The sequence below is a fragment of the Python bivittatus genome, unplaced genomic scaffold, assembly GCF_059951505.1.
Source record: "Python bivittatus isolate LINGU-HERP-01145 unplaced genomic scaffold, Pbiv_v1 ctg000480_np1212, whole genome shotgun sequence".
NCBI classification, from domain to species: domain Eukaryota; kingdom Metazoa; phylum Chordata; class Lepidosauria; order Squamata; family Pythonidae; genus Python; species Python bivittatus.
In genome coordinates this window covers 70,858,981-70,878,441 of record NW_028277075.1, presented here as the reverse complement: position 1 = coordinate 70,878,441, position 19,461 = coordinate 70,858,981, and the positions used below count along the sequence as shown (strand labels likewise).

Below are 19,461 nucleotides of genomic sequence, written 5' to 3'. Positions count from 1 at the left end.
TTGAAAGTAACTACCTACAGAGGGGAAAAAAAGTTTAACCTACTTAAAAACTTTCCTAATTGTGTCATCCTTCAAGCCCAAGAGGTTCTTACTTAGTTGCTTCTGCAAATTATACAGAAGATTCTTCAAATTATCATCAGAGATATTATTTGGAAAGCTTGGATTTAAAGATTTGGAACCAATTTCAAGGTTATACTTAATCTTTAAATAAAACATTAAGTAAAACAACACTTATTATATTAATTCCAGCTGGAATTAGACTTTGAAAGAACATATTGCTTTGTTGTTATTTAGAACAGAAGAAGAATAAGATAGACCATTTGAAATGCTCTCACTGAATACATTCCACATGATAAGATTCTCCATATTCTGTGTGGATGTCCAGGCCAGTACAGCTTTGGGGGACTGACCAGAAATTGAGCTAAACAAATTGTTCACACAAATTTTATAGCTTGGTTGTGAAAGGGACTAGTAAAATCAATAAGATTTTGTAATTGACTAAAAAAAAAAAAATTAAACTGCCAGTTTCCTTGCTGAGTTGAGAAATCCTCTAGAACTAGATAAGATCTATATTCCCGTTATTCATAAATGAAGCTCAACTTACTTGCACTGTCATGCCTTCATTTGTTTTGGACTGTTATAACGTTTTTATTGTGTAATTGCCTGACCTCATCCACAAAATTTAATAAGGGCAGATGGCAACTTGTTCTTTTGGTTAGTGCTATGAGTGTCTGGAGTTACAGCTCATGAAAGCTTTTTGGAAAATCAATAAATGCATGCTGCATCACTTGAAATGGATTGCTACAAATGCTGAAATGGAATTAAAAGATCAATTTTGGAGGTTCTTTAATAGACAAGCGATTATAGTATGGGCACTTTATTATCAGGGATACATTATATTTAATGGTCAGTCCTATACTGTATGACATTGGCAAATCTTGACATAAAGCAAGGAGTTACCCATGATTAGAATGTTGTGTGTAGAAACAAAAACTGTATTCATTCTGTGATCAGGAATAATCAGATAATAATAATATCACGCCAAGTTGCTGATGGTAGAGGTAAGGGGAAGATGCCTCAATAGCAAAGACACCAAGGGCTGTTTAAGAAGACTCCAGGGCCAGGAGCTACCAAAAAAAAAAAAGAAAGAAAGCAGCAGCTGATGTTATTTTTCTAAAAATACAGGTAAGAAGTGAAAATATCTCCTATCCATTAGCCTACAGTGATTGCATGTGCTTTTGTTGCTCCTAAAGGAAATGTTTTATAAAGGAATAAGTCAGCCAGCCAGTCTAATGCTATTAATTGTGGGAACAGAAAATAAGTATTCTTGCCCTCCTGATGTCTGATCAAAATGTTTCTGCTTACTTAATAAAAGAAGAGATATGCTAAATACATATCCATGGGACCAAATCTATTTTTAAAATGTTTGCCAAGTTCTTTTGACCAACAAAGGGTAGATGGTTAAATATTTAATAAAGAATGACTCTCTCTCAGCCAACATAAAATAGAACACAACAATCTAATATGCAAAGCTTGGTGGTTTAACTATCTTTTGATGAATGCAATATAATTTAAGTTCATCTTTAATTTCCAAACATATAGTTTTCATACATTTTTGTTCTCTCTCCTTTTAGCCCACCAGAGACCTTAAATGAAGAGTGAAAATCAAACTTCAGATCCACAATTTCATTTTCAACCATTCACGACCATCCCAGAGATGAGATGGCTGATCTTCTGGGCTTTCCTGATTCTCTTCTTGCTCAGCCTATTTGGAAATGCTTCCATTGTTTTCATCATTTACACCACACGCTCTCTCCATACCCCAATGTATTTTTTCTTGGCTAACCTGGCATTTCTGGAGATCGCCTATTCTTGTACCATTGCCCCCTTAACCTTGGCCCACCTTGCTTCAGTGAGAAAGATCTCCATTTCCTTGGTTGGGTGTGGCACTCAGCTCTTTTTCTTTACCTTCCTAGGGGGCTCTGATTGTGTCCTGCTGGCTATCATGGCTTATGACAGATACGTGTCAATTTGCCACCCACTAAGCTACCCTGTCATTATGAGCTGGAGAATGTGTGTGAGTCTTGTAGTTGGGACATGGACCATGAATGGGCTTTTTGGTTTCCAGTTGTCTCTCCTCATACTGACTCTGCCTTTTTGTGGCAATAATGTAATCAATAATTTTTTCTGTGATTTTCCTGCTGTAATGAAACTGGCATGTGGAGACATCCATGTCCAACAAACTGCCCTTTTTATTACAAGTACTGTTCTCTTGACTCTCCCCTTCTTACTAATCTGCACATCCTATGTCTTCATTGCAATGGCCATCATACACATCCCTTCTGCCTTGGGGTGTCAACGAGCTTTCTCCACTTGTTCTTCCCATTTAATGGTTGTCCTTCTGCAGTATGGCTGTGGCAGTTTAATATACCTGCGCCCCAGTTCCAGCTACTCAGCGGAGGAAGGTCGGGTGGTGTCTGTCTTCTACACCTTCGTCACACCTGTATTAAATCCCCTGATTTACAGCATGAGGAACAAAGAGTTAAAAGAGGCAGTGCATAGGTCCTTGAGAAGAATAGTGCTGCCCCAGAAGAAATGAGAATATTTTGTCAATAAGTGAGAAAAGACACACCAACTATAATATAACAATAACAAATAGTGACAAGGCAGGAAACTGATGGATGGGTAGACTGCCTGAATACTTACAACCTCTGTAGGCTATCATAATCTCTTAAGAATGCAGGAAAAGCCTGCAGAGCTCAATGTCTGGAATTCTTTCCAACTCCTTTAACAGCAGTAGACATACATGCCTGTGTTCTATGGAACCTAGTAAAATGTATGTGTGTGCACACACACACTTCCTCCCAAAGGCAAATTAGGGTGTATACATGTTGTCTGTGTGTGTGCACCTGTGTGTGAGAGAGAAAGGATGGGTGCATGTGTGTTACCTTTCTGAGTTTCTACTGTCTCCTTGTTGTATGTCTATGTGCTTGGATGTGTATATGTCTGTACTGGGGTGAGCTGGATAAACTTCACTTTGGGTCATATGATCAAGAGGAAGGGGGGCTAGAATGGAGAAGGCAGCAACATTCTGATCTGCTGCCCAGTTGCTTCTTCCATAGGGTGCATTGGATAATTTTTTCAGGATTTTTTTTTTCTCTACAGCTGGATCAAGATTTGAACTCAATCTTTTTTTCCTTTTTTTTTTTTTGCTGGCTTTTCACCCTGCCCCATCAAACTTGGTCTTGTTCTGTTCCTTTCTCAGAGTTTTCCTGCTGTTGGAAGGAGAGATAAAGTCCCTTTATATATTTTGTTCCCAACATTCCATTGTATTGGGAAGAATAAATAAAATGTTCTTTGTCTGCTGTGTAAGTTATATAACTGCATTACCTGCCACCTCCCTAGACCTAAAGCATGGATATTTTTGTCTGTGAGGTAAGCAGAGAAAACACTGGAAGGTAAGTGAAGTTTCTGAAAAAAAAAAGAGAGAGAGAGACTGGGATGATGTTACATGGACAGCAAAGGAAGCCTTGACTAGCTTTGCATCTTTGGGACTGATATTTATCTGAGAAGAGCTTCCTTCAGTTAAGTAGACTGAAATACTTGAAGGTTTCACATACAATGCCATGCTTTGTGCCACATCTTTCAATGTGCACACTTTGAAAAACACAGAGTATTTTTTTTTATATAAAACGAAACAATTTTTTTCATAGCAGAATCTAGACCATTAAAAAGATAAAGGGAAGAGTTCGTTGCTTCAGTTGATCATTGCTATTACACCAGATCACAGTAGTCTTCTCCAAATCTCTGGCATTTTCCAAATGTATTAGCAACATCTACTGGGTGGGGAGTTGTAGTCCAAACACATCTGGAAGTTACTAGATCCAAGTAGACTGGATTATAATAACACAATATTCTCTGAAATTTTGAGGAAAGTACTGTAGAATGCATACAAGTCTTTAAACAAACCAAAACAACTTACATTTCTTCAAATATTTAGTAGCAAATTATTTGGTTGTTTGTGAAAGATGTCTGAAAGCTGAAGTCTCATTTTGGTGTTAAAGTTCTTTATTAAGATATGACTAATAATAATAATGGAATGTACTGATGTACTGATTAAATATAATTGCTGGATTGAAATGATACTTCATTATTTTAAGCATCAGACTCCATACAACTTTCCTCTAAAGAAAGCTGTTCCTGAAATGCCAATCCTGAAATTCCTCCTGACTAATTAAACTGGCAGTGGTAGGGATCCATGGCTGAAAAAGAAATAGTGACATTATTCTGCTAGGATGCATTTCTTGGGAATCAGCTCCATGCATAGCTTTTGTGCAACTCCCACATCAGTTCCACGCCCATGTGATCCCACTATCACCTCTATTTTCAGCATTTGAGCTGATTTACGTCTGTTTCAGCTAAGGTGCATCTGGAATCTTGCAGCCAGTTTTCCATTCCAAGTGGTGATGCTCTGGGAAGCGTGGGAGCAGCAAATATTTTCTTGTTGGCAGGATTTCTTGCTCCTGGACTCTTGGACCCCCCTCCTTCCCTGCAGAGGTCAAATTGCCACAGTTACACACTCTGATTTCCTAGCTGTTTCTTACAGTGCTTCCCAAAGCTGGTTAAATTACCCAAAATTGTGTAAAAGTGTTTTTTTTTTCTGTAACAACACACAAACCCATTACCTGTCACAAGAGGGACATTTAAAAGGACTTTCTGATAAGTGATTTTGGGTAATGAAGGATAAAGTTTGGGAAGCATTGGTTAAACTGATCAGGGAGATAGAACTGTGGTGGCTTTGCAGCTTCCCTTGTTTTTCTCTCAGCCCATCCACTCTTTCTTTCATAAGTTTGTTTCATGATTCAGTCCTTATTCATTCTTTTTATATGATCAAACCTCCTCAGCATACTTCTTTCACTCACTTTTGCAGCCCGTCCGCATTCATTCAACACCCATTTATTCTTCACTGCTTCGCTTCTTGTTTTACACATTTAACACATCTATTTTCCTTGCAATCAACCTACAAGGAAATATGGCTACCATTTATTGAAATGCATATGTAGAAAATTTATGTATGGATTCATATCTATGAATACATGCTTGGTTTGTTTTTGGGGGGTAGTGGCTGTTTTGTTTTCTTTCTTCACAGCTCTAAGTATCTTTTTTCTATTTTTTGGTATTCAGTTAATAAAGGCAAAAATAATTTAAAACTCCTTGTCTTTCCTGAATCCAGAAGTGCTAAGAGCAAAAGTCATACACTTATATAGATTGAGTATATTGATCAATGACAGTTTGAACATGCACACATTCTACCAGCAGGTGCTGAACACAGAAAAAAATTGCTTCACAACTGATAAGGAAACAAGACAACCCCAAAAGGGAGATACAGATTTCCTTCAGGGTGTGAAAACATTACAGACACATTCCTAGAAAAGAAACATAGGAGCTTTAATATGTACATTCAGCCAAGGCCCTAAGTATTATTCCAATAAGCTAACCTTGCATTTACAGCCAGAAGAGATAAGGAGCGTACTGTATATCCTTGAGCCCAGCCTCCTGTAAAGGTGTGACCTCTGTACACCAATTAATCACTAACAGGCCCAAATGTAGCACAATAATAAAAATTCCATTCTTAAAATTGCTGCATGAACAGTACGGAGAAGGACGTCCATGAACTTAAACAGACATATAGCAATACTGCACTTACATAAATAAACAAACACATTGATACAACCTGAGTTCTTATTCCAACCCACCATAAGATCAAACATCTTTATGCCATCCTTGGCCTAAACCTGGTCTGCATTTTCAACTCCTTGTTACCACTCATAGCTTTTCAATCTGAATTCTGTCAAACACCTTCTGAGGATCACTTAACATGCTAAGTCCTCTGTAGTTTTTGCATTCACTCTTCCTAGCTTTGTATAAGGAAACAGGGACAGCATTCTTCCAATCTACTGGCACAGATGTATTTTTCACTCATACTCTAAACAAGTCTTCCAATCACTCCATAAGAAAATTTCATCCCTATATTAACATTTGTGCAATTGCACCGGGTACATCTGCAGCCTTAGCATTTTTCCAATATTCTCACATTTACACTGGCCTATGACTCTAATAAAGTTCGGCTTGATTTGATTTGAACATTCTCAGCCCAATTATTATTTTCTTTTCCCTATTTTTTCCTTGGACACTAACATTTATAGCATTTGTTTAAATTCTTCTCTTCAGCATAGAACTATCATTCACATACAAATCTCTAACATATCATTTCCAGCTTTCCCACACTTCAGCTGTATTCCAAATAATTTCATCACTTTTATTTTTAATTCTGTTCTCTTTGCTTGAGGCTACTTGTTCAGCTCATTTCACTCACTTCCAAAACAATGTTACATTTTTACCTCTGCTTTTTTGTTTAACAAACACAGTATTTAACCAAAACTACAAAAATAAACCACTAAGTGAAAAAAAATCTAGAAAAAAATAATAGAAAAAATTACTGTACATTTATACCGTGGGAATACAACATTCTTAATGCATGGATAACAACAATTGATCAGCATTTAAAATATTTATCCAAAATGGCATTTATGCTAGCAGGGGCAATTTTATAAGCAAGAAACCTCTTATTAATGAAACTATTTTTTTAGAGATTGTACCAAGGATGCGGTAGTTATAAGGGAGGGAAGGAAAAATGAGTGAAAGTAGTGGTTGAATTGTTTGTTCAGGGAAGATATTTGGCTGAAGGTTTCCCTATGATATTATGATTCAGGAGAATGGATATATCAAAGGAACAGATTGAGGTAAAAAAACAATGGAGGGAGGAAGATCTGAGGACCTACAGCCAAGAAAGTAGCAACTGATCCTGTCTGCAGGGCCCAGTTTTAGCATGTGGCAGGGAGCTGAGCAACTGGAGGTGCTTGTGGAGAGTGGGGTTTCAGCAGCCTGGAAAGAAGATCAGGATGAGCTGGGTTGGACCAAGCCAGCCTGGTTAATGTTGTGCCTCCATAAGTCAGCACGCACAGCAGGAGCCAGATGGGGTTTGCAGACAGGGCGTGGTTGTTTGCCAGAGCCTAGTGGCTCTATGGGGGTGGTAGTGCATCCCTTTCTCAAGAAAACATCACCTGACTCAACACATCTGAACAACTCTCAGCTGGTCTTCAACCTTCTCTTTTGGGAGACTGTTGCTGAGAATGTGGTGAGTCTGCATTGGCTAAGAGTGCTGGAGGGACAGATCGTCTGGACTCCTTTCAGTTCTGGTTCAGTCCCAGGTATGGGACAGAGATGACACTGATTACTTTTGTGGCTGATCTGGGTCAGGACTGGAACAGAGGGATTGCAACTCTGCCTGATCTTTCACTTGCTTTTGATACCATTGATCAATGGATCTTTCCAGAACACCTTCAAACATTTGAATTGAGAGGCACTGTTTATGGGGATTTTCCATCTTTCTGAAGGGGTGGTCCTTGTCTGTAGATGGGGAGAGGTTTAGCAGAAGCACCCTCTGTTATGGGATGCTGTATCATTGATGATCTCTCCCCTTTATTTAATATTGACATGGAGCCATGGGGGGGGGGGGTCATCCAGCAGCAGAAATTCAGGTACCATGAATATGCTGATGATACCCAGTTATACATCTCAACTCCAGGCCCAGCAATAGATGCAGTTGAGGTTCTGTCTCTGTGCCTGGAAGCTGTTAGGGTCTGGATGGAGACAAGCAGGCTTGACTTAGTTCCAGAAACATGGAGTGGCTTTGGTTCAAAAGCCAATGAATTCCAGTGATACTGCATCTTTGTCCTGGATAGAGTTGTATTTTCCCATGCATGGCTGGTTCATAATCTGGGGTTTTCCTAAACTCACAGTTCCTGATTAAGGAGCAGATGACAGCAGAGGCTACGAAGGCTTTTCCACAGCTCTTTTCTATGCATCAGTGAGGCTTTCTTATATTGGGAGGCTAGTGTAATGGGCTGTGAGAATAATCTTGGGAGACAGGAGGAAGAGGCACAGCCTAGACAATGGTCTGATAAGAGAGATCTGAGTCCAAAGGAGAGACTGTTACACGTGCTGCTCCCAGGTTCGGCTTATGGTCACTCACTCACACACTCACAGCCTGTTAAGGCACGTGGATCTTGTGAGTCCCCTTGCTTTCTACCTGAGTTTTCCAAATAGGTGCGGCTAGAGCAGACAAGACACACAGCCCTGGTCAACAGTCGGGAAATAATTAGGGATACACACAAATCACTTCCAACTGAACACTGAGGCACAAGAGGTTCTTTCTAATACATGGAGACCCAGTGAATTTAAAGTAACAGCAAAACTTTACTGATTACAATGCACGTTTGCTCTTTCTCATACACACACGCGTGCTCATCCACACTTACCCACATCCCTCCCAACTAGGCTGCCAGACACTAGCTAGAGGGAGGAAGCCGCCAAGTCTGGATCCAAAGGTGACTCAGATGACTCAGACGACTCAGAGTGGGCGGGCTTTGGGACCCCTTTTATCCCCAAAAGTCCTTGCTGGGTTGATTTACAAGTCTGGCAGCTGTTGATGGGATTGGGGTGGGGGTTTCCATGTGCTCAGCCCCAACTTCTTTTGTCTGGTTCAGGTCCTTTGTTTCCTTAACGACTTGCTTCCTTCTTATCTACCTCCCCGAAGGAATCTCATGGACAAGTTTCCTGGCTTTTGTCCTCTTTGCTTACGTGCCTGCTTCATCTTTAGGTTATGGCAGCTTCAGCCTAGTCTCACAAGACAAAGGTGGAGAAACTGTCTCAGAAGAGACCCTCCCTAGTTCTCTGGAAAGTAAAGGCAGGGAAGAGGGGAAATGCTTTCACACTTGCAAGCCTGTATTACTGTAACCTTACAATAAAGGTAGTATTAGTACTCATGATTTTAGTTTCCTGTCTGGACTACCTTGAAGGGCTGACACATGGTGACTCATGCCTTGGTCAACTTTTAATTTTCTTACTGCAATGTCTTCTATGCAGGTTTGCCCTTGAAGGCCAATCAAAAGCCACAGCTGGTCCAGAATGCAACAGCTCAGATAGCTATGGCTACTAGCCAGTTTACCCATGTAACATTACTGCTACATGAATTGGCTTCCAGGTGTATTCCAGCTGCTGGTTGTCATCCATAGAACCCTTTGTGGTTCAAGACCTGTCTTCAGCACTGCTTTCCCCCAGTGGCCTCTGTCTACCTGATACAGTCTTAAAGAAAGGGGTGCCTCTAGGTCCTATCCTTAAAGAAAGCCATCTGCAGAAATCTAGGAGATGGGCCTTTTCTGTCACTGCCCCCCTTTTCTAGAATAGTATCCCCCACAGAGGCCAGACTACTCCAGTATCTCTAGTGGGTTTCTGCAGTGTCATTAAGACCTGGCTGTTTCTGCAAGCTTTTGGTGTCTGAAGAATGGAATGGAATAGAAATTTTAGGATTTCTAGTTATATTTGTTCCTTAATGTTGTTATGTTGCTATTATTATGTGTTTTTTAAATTTTATTTTTACTACTGAATGGTATATGTAAGCCTCTCAGAGTCAGTTATTGTTTGGGGTTAAGGTGTTCAAGTTTGGCTAAACCTATTCTTTAATATAAGGTTTTTCAAATACTTTTGTTGCAGGGTTAATTTTTTGGCAAGTGCAATTTCCCAAATTTTATATCATTGACACCATAACAGTTGTATTTCCATTTTCTAGTATTTTACAGTGATAAATCTGGAAACTAATGATAATGAATGAATCAGGTATTTATGCAGCAATTTTGTTTTTACATTGAGGGAAATATAAACCACACTTCTGTTGCAGGATTCATTTTAATATGATGTGTAATTTACTCACTTTTATCAAAACATTTAACCAAAATCTTTGATTTATTAGCATTGCACTAAAGATGAAAGCATGAGCAAAGCTGATTACAACACAGCCCAGAAACACTGAGATCAATGGAATATATAATGGAATATATTGCCACCAATGAATTATTTTTACTGCCATTCCTTGGTGATTTGGTGAAATGGATTTAAATAGAATTTTCTGCCATAGATTTTTACTGAGATTCTCAAGTTCAATACCAAAATCTTGTCCCCAAAATATTTTAAGACATTCCAAGGAACTGTATAAAACATTATATAAAATCAATGTAATTCCTTTACTGTAAAAAGAGTCAGAGATGCACCACTTCTCAAATTCTTTTATATACAATACACACTTTTTTCCTTTCTGTAAAAATTGCTCTGCATTCTCTCCACCTTTTTTATCTTAATAGTTTCTTATCTATTTGATTACATTCTTTGCAACTTTTCTCTCTTTACATATTACCCCAAATCTTTCTCTCATTTGTTCTCTTTTTTTACAGCAATTATTCCCTTCTATACATTTTTGCTCATCCACAGGCTCTTTTACTTCATCATTCCACCCAGATTCCTCTTTCATACTTCCTAATTAGTGTATCCCCACACACTTCTGTGAAATTTTGGAACATAATTATTTTCACCCTATTCCAAGCAGATTTCACATCATTTTCCTAGAGGAAAACACAAATACAAATACCTGAAAATGGAGTACATATGTACTATATATATTGTCATTGCTTTAAAGAATACAAATCACTGCTGCCCAAACCTGGTAGAGCTAGAGGGTTAGTATGAATAACATGAATCCCAAAATTCAGAAAACTGACAATAGTAAATAGGACTCAAGTGTAGGCACCGAGAGTCAATATGTGTCAGCCCTTTGAGGTAGACCAGACTAGGAAACAAAAGTTATGAATGCTAATACTACTTTTATTATAAGGTTGCAATAACAGAATCTTGCAAGTCTGAATATGCTTCCCCCCTCCCTCCTTTATCTTTATGAGGACTAGGGAGGGTCAAATCTAAGATGCTTTCTCAAATTACATTTCTGGCATGGACTCAAATTTCTTTCAGCTGGCAGTAGAGAGTTTCTGTATTGCTTTGTTGTCATCTTGTGGCTCTCTTGGGCAGGGTGCACTAAGGCTGTCTGCCATGTTCACCTACAGCCCACTTCTACCTGCTGCTATGCTCCCATCTACCATGCCACCTTAGGCAAATGCCTAGGTTCCTCTATGAGCACATGCTGGCCTTGGAGTAGACCACGGCCAGGTTTGTTTTGTTAAAGACCAAAGACCCAGACAGAGGCCTTGACTGTAATTACATTCCTGAAGGCAGCCTTCATTTAGAGCAGTGTTTCTCAACCTTGGCATCTTGAAGCTGTGTGGACTTCAACTCCCAGAATTCCCTTGCCAGCAAAGCTGGCTGGGGAATTCTGGGAGTTGAAGTCCACACATCTTCAAGTTGCCAAGGCTGAGAAACACTGATTTAGAATGTGGTTAATTCCACCCATTTCAAGAAGCTGGCTGGCTGTAAAAGGGTTTCACCTGACTTTACAGTCTAAGACTTCCGTGGCTAGAAGTATGGAGATTCTGTTGGGGATTAATCCCAAAATGATGAGGGCAAGGGCACATTTTCAGCAAGGTGTCCCTGGATAAGGAATTAATAATTCCTTGAGGAAATAATCTGAGCCTAACCCTCAAGTGAGTATTTTGCTGTACCCTGAAAAGTCTGAGAGTTGGGAGTCACAAGTGCTTTGAGACAGCAGCAAAATAGGATAATATAACTGATTAAAAGTTTGGCACGTGGCAACAATAATAAAACAGCCTTTCATCTTAGCACAAAGAAGAGCAGCTGGTATGTGTCTGATGCTAATCAGTGAGTAATATTGGAGTTAGTTCAGTTTCCTACCAGGGTCTTGCATGGTTTCTAAAGACATCATTGCTGAAGATCTTAAACATTTGGGTGAAAAGGCAGTATCAGTCAAATATTATGTTTAACATTCAGGTATGAAAAAATCACTCCAGCTTTATTTAATTCTACTTAGATATTTCAAAATATTCTCCTTTCAGAGAAATAAAAATCGATGGACACGTGACAGAGGTTGCAAATAGAAACTGTAAATGAAGGACATATCTCTGTCACTTTTGCCTTGGAAAAGCATCTGGCATTAATGATAGATTTGCTAAAGCTACAAATCAGGTCTCCAGCCTTGGAACATGACCTAGAATCTAGAAATTCTATCCGGATTCTTTGCAAGCAAGAGCCTCAAATATGCATTTCAGTTATACTAGCTAGCCAGTTTTATATTTATGTACCTCTTTCTGCCACGTTTACAGTCTCCAAATGAAACTGATAGGCAGCACAAAAATGATAAGGATTTACCTCTTTATATCTGTTTTTCCCATTATGTGAAAAAAGAAATGAACTTTCCACCACCAACTAATATACTGAATGTCTGAGGACTGTACAGCAAATCCTGTCAAATTTATGCTGCCAATAGTATGGATGTGAGAAGAGGAGGCACGATGCAGCAAAAGACCAATATTGCTAAGTCCCATTATAAACTATATAACAGGGCTTCATTCCTGATGTTGTGATCATCCCATTTTTGCAATAAATGAAAGCTTACATTGTGGGGGGGAAAAATCTAGTTTAAAAGGTAAGTCATAAATCTTTTGGGAGAGGAAATTAGGCTTCGTGTAAATGGAGTTACTTTTGATTTATCTCAGAATGTTGCTTGGTAATTTATTTAACCTTTTAAAAATTTATAAAAGTAACTAAATGTGTTTCAGCTCCATGAGTTTTGGAATGAAAAATCATTATTCTAGTGAATTAGAATGTCTTATTTTTTTGAACCCATGGTGGGTTGATTTAAAAAATAGTGAAGTCAGCTTTTGTTGTATCAAATTAAGTAATACAATATGAACTTTAGGGGAAAAAAATGTTTTGGGTATCCGAAGTAATGTTTATTCAGAGCCAGTTATGGATCTTTTGTAGCTGAAACTGTACAGTAATTTGGAATAGGACCCATGCGTATCATTTGAATTTATGCAACTTTTCTTCCTTTTCATTTTAAATTCACATGATTGTCAGTATGGTGCTATAGTGATTGCTCCTAATATTAAATATGCACATACTGTCTAACTCTAAGGGCAATTCTGTGCTGCAGCCTGAGCTGCTTGTCTCCCAGGCGGTTCCTGGCTGCTTCTTAAACCAACTTCAGAAATTCCAGTCTGGATTACAACAGGCTGGCAATGGGCCCAGGGTGGGGCTCAGCCTTGACTATGACCACTGGTAGCAATTCCCATCCATGCAGAGCATGTGGGCCAGCTCGCCAGTGCCTACCTTCTCTTCTGGGGATTCTTCCCTTCTCACCGGTCCCTGTACCTCTCCTTTTCTTTCCCAGATATTTGCAAATATGGATCCCTTCACCCTCTCCCTTTTAACATTATTTTCTTTGAAATATAGGCTCTTTCTTTCTTTCTTTCCTCCCCTCCCCTCCATCATTGCTATGATGTTACAATAATCAAAGGGAACAAGCTGTTCTTTCTACACTCCTCTGTAGGACCATAAAAACTTTGTAACAAGGAAAAACTGAGAGTTGAAGAATACAGGAGGAAAATAAAGATGTAGGTTTAATTATGAATGAATGGGCTAAAAGGTACGTCAATAAGTATGTATTGTGTCGTCTGGGTTGCTGTGGGCAGATACGAAAGTAGAAATGTATAGGTCAATGATAGTTGCATGTTACATTTCAGTGAATGGTGATAATGAAAGAACCATGAATGAGTTTTGGAATAAACTGTGCAATATTCTGAATGAATGAGATCCAGGGTAAACAATTATTTTGTTAGGTAGCACTAACTGATGGCAGGAATAAGACAAGAATGCACAGAATTTTGCATTTTGGAGACCCAAGAATGAATGAAAATGGTGATCATAAGATGAGCATTTGCTTAGAAAAAAAAAATGTTTTAGACCCATGCCTTATTTATCAGCCTATTCATACTTAACACATAAAAAGGAATGAATCGAGAAGCATGATTGGTATAATTGTTTATGATGAAAGATTAAGAGTATTAATGAAGGATACCGGAGTGATCAGAGGTTCCAGAAGTGGATCTTGGGAAATATAGACATGGAAAAGAAGGAAAGAAGTAAAAGAAACTAGAATGAAAGTAGACTGAGTGCAGGAAGAGAAACAATGAATTATGTATGAAAAATTACGAGAAGACAAGTTATTTCTCCAAAAGAATAAATAGAAAATGTACAAAAGAAAGAAGCTGCCTTTATCTCATGTCCTTAATTTCTTTTGCTTACTATTTCTTACTGTTTTTCTATGCTTTGCACCATGTTGCTTTCTCTGAAAGGAAGTAGTGGGATACATGTACATCCTTTTTTTAAAAAAAATCATACATTATATATTACTATATTAGATATTGAATATGTAGCTTTGGTTTGGTTAATTTAGTGCCCATTATTAGTTAGCACTTGTAATTTATTGAAACTCTGACCTGCTGGATTTTCTATTTTATTTTATGCAGATTTTAAAAAGCAAGGATAACAAGCAATGGAATAAAATAAAAGTAACTACCATACATCACCATAAGGAAACAAATTTTCAACCCTCAGTTCAAGTAATAACATTGACAGTGGTAATAAACTACTATCTAACACAGTGTTTCTCAACCTTGGCAACTTGAAGATGTGTGGACTTCAACTCCCAGAATTCCCCAACCAGCCCATGCTGGCTGGGGAATTCTGGAAGTTGAAGTCCACACATCTTCAAGTAGCTAAGGATGAGAAACACTGATCTAACATGTATTATATAGTATGTGGAAAGTGCAACACAGAATAGAACAACTTGTTCCAGACATTGTTTATACAGTAAAAGTTCCACTGATTTCAGTGAAATGTACTTCCAAGGGAACCTGCATTTTAATTAAAGTGAGAAGAGAAAGGTGTAGAAATAGAACAGGTTTGGAAAAGAAGCAGTCTGGATACACTTAAACACAAAAAGTTGCCAAAAACAGAAGTGAAAATGTGGCAAGAGCAATCCATAAGAAGCTCCTTCAGTAATAAAATTAACAATGTTCAGTTTTTGGATTCACATTAATTTGCCAAAGCCTCATCTCAGATGCTTTAGCTATGGCATTCAATTAAAGTATATGCTATTGACTTCATTTGCAAAAAAAAAAAAAAGCGGGGGGGGAGGATTCTGCCCTCTCTATTGACAGCTTGGGGTTGATGCACCCTGTTGAAAAATGAAGATCTGCATCTTTGTGATTGGTCTTCTCCCTTTTTATCTTGCTCCAGATCATATTGTGCAACCTACATGGAAAGTGGAAACCACACCAGACCGACCCACTTCTTCTTTCATCCCTTTTCAACCCTCCCAGAGGTGCGATTGTTGATTTTTGGGGTTTTTCTGGCTTTGTTCCTACTCAGTCTTTTGGGGAATTCTGCTGTTGTACTCATTGTGCACAATGAACGCTCCCTCCACATACCCATGTATTTTTTCTTGGCTAACTTGGCTGTGCTGGAGATTGCCTACTCTTGCGTCATTGCTCCTCTTACCCTGGCCAACCTCCTCTCTACAGAGAAAGCCTTTATCTCCTTGGCAGGGTGTGGCACCCAGATGTTTTTCTTTATCTTCTTGGGGGGCGGTGACTGTATCTTGCTGTCTGTCATGGCTTATGACCGCTTTGTGGCCATCTGTCACCCTCTGCGCTACTCTGCCATTATGAGCTGGAAGATGTGCACTGTCCTTGTAGCTGGGACCTTGACCATGAGTTGCTTGTTTGGCATGCAGCTCTCTATCCTGATATTGCGCCTCCCCTTCTGTGGCAACCATGAGATCAACCACTTCTTCTGTGACTTCCCGGCTGTCCTCAAACTAGCCTGTGGGGATACACATGCCCATCAAGCTACACTCTTCATCATCAGTGTTGTCATCCTGACTGTCCCATTTCTCCTAGTCTGCATCTCTTACGCCTTCATTGTGAAGGCCATCCTACAAATTTGCTCCATCTCAGGGCGGCAACGGGCTTTCTCCACTTGTTCCTCTCACTTGATGGTTGTCCTTTTGCAGTACAGCTGTGGCAGCTTAATATACCTGCGCCCTAGTTCCAGCTACTCAGCGGAGGAAGGTCAGGTGGTGTCTGTGTTCTATACCTTTGTCACACCTGTATTAAACCCCCTGATCTATAGCATGAGGAACAGAGAATTAAAAGATGCACTGAGCAAAACCCTGAGAAAGAATCTGTTATCCTAATGCAGTGATGGCGAACCTATGACATGCGTGTCAAAGGTGACATGCCACAAAGTTTTGGGTGACATGCCAGCGTTCACCAACACCCGACAACAACTATTCTCCCTGTTTGAGTTACCAAAGAAACTGAGTTTGTTTTACTTATATTTCGCTTTTGTAATTATTTGATGTTTCTTTATATAATACATAGCACCACAGATGATTGGACTGTATTTTTTTTTAAGTAAATTAACATGTAAAGAATTGTTCTCTTTTGTTCGGGGGGGCGGGGTGAGGTGACACACCAGCAGAGTCGAGTTAGGTATTTTCCAAATGTTTGACCCACTGAGCCCAAAAGTTTTGCCATCATTGTCCTAATGAATGGTTTACAAATTCCAACTAGCACCACTGTGTGGTAGAAACACATGATACAAGATGTCACAAAGTAACACTGTTTATGGGACTGAAGGCTTATTCAGGGTTTATACAGATAATATTTCCCTGATTGGTCACACAGCGAAAAGAAAGAAAAAAAAATAAAAAGTTCAATCACCACCAAAATTAGTGTTTTTAACTACATGTATTGTTATGTTGTTTTCCATGAGACTTAGGGCCAATGCGTATGTTTCTGCACTATATGCTTGCATTTTGGCCTTTTTCTGAAGTTAAAAATCCTTTGAAAACTTTATTTACTTCTGCTTTTTGCAGAATCATAAACCTTTCCAATGTAGAGCGGGAAAATCTAAACTAGAGAGCTTCGAAGGCAACCTGTCAGTTGATTCACTTGAAAGAAATGTTGAGCCAAAGACGGTGAAAATAGATTTTCCTTTTATTACTACGTTTGAATCTCAGCCTTTACTCTTTCTCCATTATTTGCACTGCTAAGTCAGCAGCTGCCCTTTCTTCTACTCCTGAGCAAAGGCAGCATCCCTGAACCACGGCTGCCCCTGGCTCTGCCAGAGACAGCTTCCTGAGACAGCTGAATCTGACTGGCAAGCAAGGGCACCAAATGAGTAATTTTGCACTGTTACTGCCATGGAACCGGACATGCACTTACAAGATTTTGTAGCCCAGCTGCCAAATAACTGGAACAGTGTTTGGTTTTAGGCATACTAATTTGGGAGAGGGTCAGGCAGGGCCTGATCTTTAGGCAAAGTGGATGGGCTATCAGGCTTCTTATGGGGCACAACTTTCTAATGAGCATGTTCATTGCAAGTACTAAGGAAGCCATTAAGAAGAAATCCAGCCAGGGTCATGTAACACACAAAGCCTATTTATAACAGCAGGCTAATTTCATGTGCCTTTTTCTCCTGCCCAGGAGGCACAACCGAGGGCCTTATCCTCATGAGTGGGAGGAGCCTTGTTCTTACACTGGGCCCATCTAGTCTCGGCTGGTTTGCTTCTTGCCAGAGCTAACCCTCACTTTGTGGGCTGAAGGGCCCCTTGGGCTCTGCTTTGGGCACCCCATGACCACAACCTGCCATGAGGATAGATGGCATTTGCTGCTCTGCCTTGACGGGTAAAATGCATAACTACCCACTTAGGTAGTTGCCTTAGTCCTGATCTGTGAGAAGAGTCACACAAGGATCGTGAAAGACCTGGGCCCCAAACCTCTGCACTGGCTTTCCTCCCTTCTATCTCTCAGTTCAGCTTGCTAAATGCAGTAGGAAAGGACACCATGGGGCCATCTTAAAGTTTCTGTACTAAACAGCAGTGTACTGAAACATTCCACTTTTGTTCATGATTATGTTCAGTTGTGTCGAACTTTTTTCTTTGTTATTGTCAGATTTTCTATTTGTTGACATCTCAAAGGTTTGAATAAACACAGATTTTTAAACTACAGGTGTAGCACTGCCTTAGACCTAGACCCCAAATGGAGTATTTGCAGCAGAGTGGCCTAGTATACATAAAGTGATAGGAGACAACCAGCAGGGTAAGAATACACATTGTTCAGGACATTGGGGTGAGATCAGGGAGACCCAAAGTGAAACTCCCAGTTGACAGTTCAGTGGGTGACTTTGGGCCATTTACTCTCAGTCCAATGAGGGGGAAATAAAATTTGGGGAGATTCTGTGCAGGCACCCTCATGTTTCCTCAAGAAAGGTGGGGTACAAATATAATAAATAATAAATGGATAGATAGGTCTAGGATTGCCACATTTTTTCTTAGCAGGTTTCCTAAAAAATCCAGCTGGAGAAGCTGTTCATCTCATGGAAGCATTTAGAAGGCTGACTTATTCTTAAAGAGACTGCGTGGTACATTAGCAGGAAGGAATTTTTAACCACAAATGTGTTAGATAATGATGGATAAGCCACTGTTGCTCATCTCCCAGCCCTAGGGGGAAAACATGGGCCTGCCTTCTGAGACTATTGTAAGATGTACTGGAATGTTAAATATAAAGCCCTTTGATCCCGCCCAAATGCTAAAAACATGTTTATGGCTAATATTCCTATAAAAAGGGAAAAGCACAGCTGTACCATTTTAGAGGGCTATTGGTGCTGAAATGATTGGCAGGGAAATGGTTAGGATCGCAGGCAACTAAAATGGCTTTTCTACCCCCAACTGTACAAAGTATATTCCTCAGCTAGCAATGGAATGTTGATCTTCAGGATTCCAAGGGTCTCTCTTAGCTCCCAGATAGGTAGTGCCTTCTAATACAATGGATTTCTTCTTTATGCAGTGTTTTGGGGGGAATTTTAAATATTGTCTTGGTTTTCCTTTTTCAAGGCTAGGGAGGTCTTCCTAATGCCTGAAAAGAAAAGATGACACTATGGAACATAAACTGGAAAATATTTGCTGGGAGAACATAAAATACAACGTACTTTTCTTTAAAGAGAGTGCTTTTCAAATAGGGTATAATTTTAAAGAAGCCAAGCAAGACTGTGATGTGCCATGTACCACTTCTAGCTGTGACAATTTTCGGAGATGCTAGCACTTACCCAGAGTTCATTTTCCTTGGAAGAAAGTAACTGGAGATCTTTGACACATCTGTGGAATTATAAATATTCCAAAACATTCTATTCTCCATCCATTACATTTTAGAAGAACTAGTATGGTTCTGCAGAGACCAGTTTCTTACCTTCCTTTTCTAACTTCAGAACACGTTTCTAGTTCCAATTGTAGACAGACCTTATTAATACGTTTCATGGAAAGGGAAGGAAAGATTAATCTCCACCTCTCATTGGCCGTTCCAGCTCCTATTGCCAGTTCATCACTCAGGTGTTTTTGGCCATCAGTTGTCATTTCTGTATCTCCATAACAACAATCCTGTGTGATAAGTTGGGTTGAGAGTGAGAGACTGGTGCAAAGTCAACCAGTGAACTTTCATGGCTGAGGAACAACTTGAATGTGTTGCCAGTCCAACA

At 39.5% G+C, this 19,461-nt stretch overlaps 2 protein-coding genes across 2 annotated transcripts; both read left to right on the top strand.

Moving 5' to 3' along the window:
* Positions 1-1,635: 1,635 nt before the first annotated feature.
* LOC112541524 (olfactory receptor 10V1-like) lies at positions 1,636-2,615 on the top strand. Its single transcript, XM_025171355.2, has one exon. The coding sequence runs from the start codon at positions 1,652-1,654 to the stop codon at positions 2,597-2,599; it is 948 nt and encodes a 315-aa protein (XP_025027123.1). The 5' UTR covers positions 1,636-1,651; the 3' UTR covers positions 2,600-2,615.
* A 12,566-nt stretch (positions 2,616-15,181) lies between these two features.
* LOC103062076 (olfactory receptor 10V1) lies at positions 15,182-16,120 on the top strand. Its single transcript, XM_007435504.1, has one exon. It carries the CDS (start codon positions 15,182-15,184, stop codon positions 16,118-16,120), a length of 939 nt encoding a protein of 312 aa, XP_007435566.1.
* Positions 16,121-19,461: the final 3,341 nt, after the last annotated feature.

Bases quoted from the DNA above. Each gene is read 5' to 3' on its own strand.
- LOC112541524 (XM_025171355.2), top strand. From the start codon at position 1,652: ATGAAGAGTGAAAATCAAACTTCAGATCCACAATTTCATTTTCAACCA.
- LOC103062076 (XM_007435504.1), top strand. From the start codon at position 15,182: ATGGAAAGTGGAAACCACACCAGACCGACCCACTTCTTCTTTCATCCC.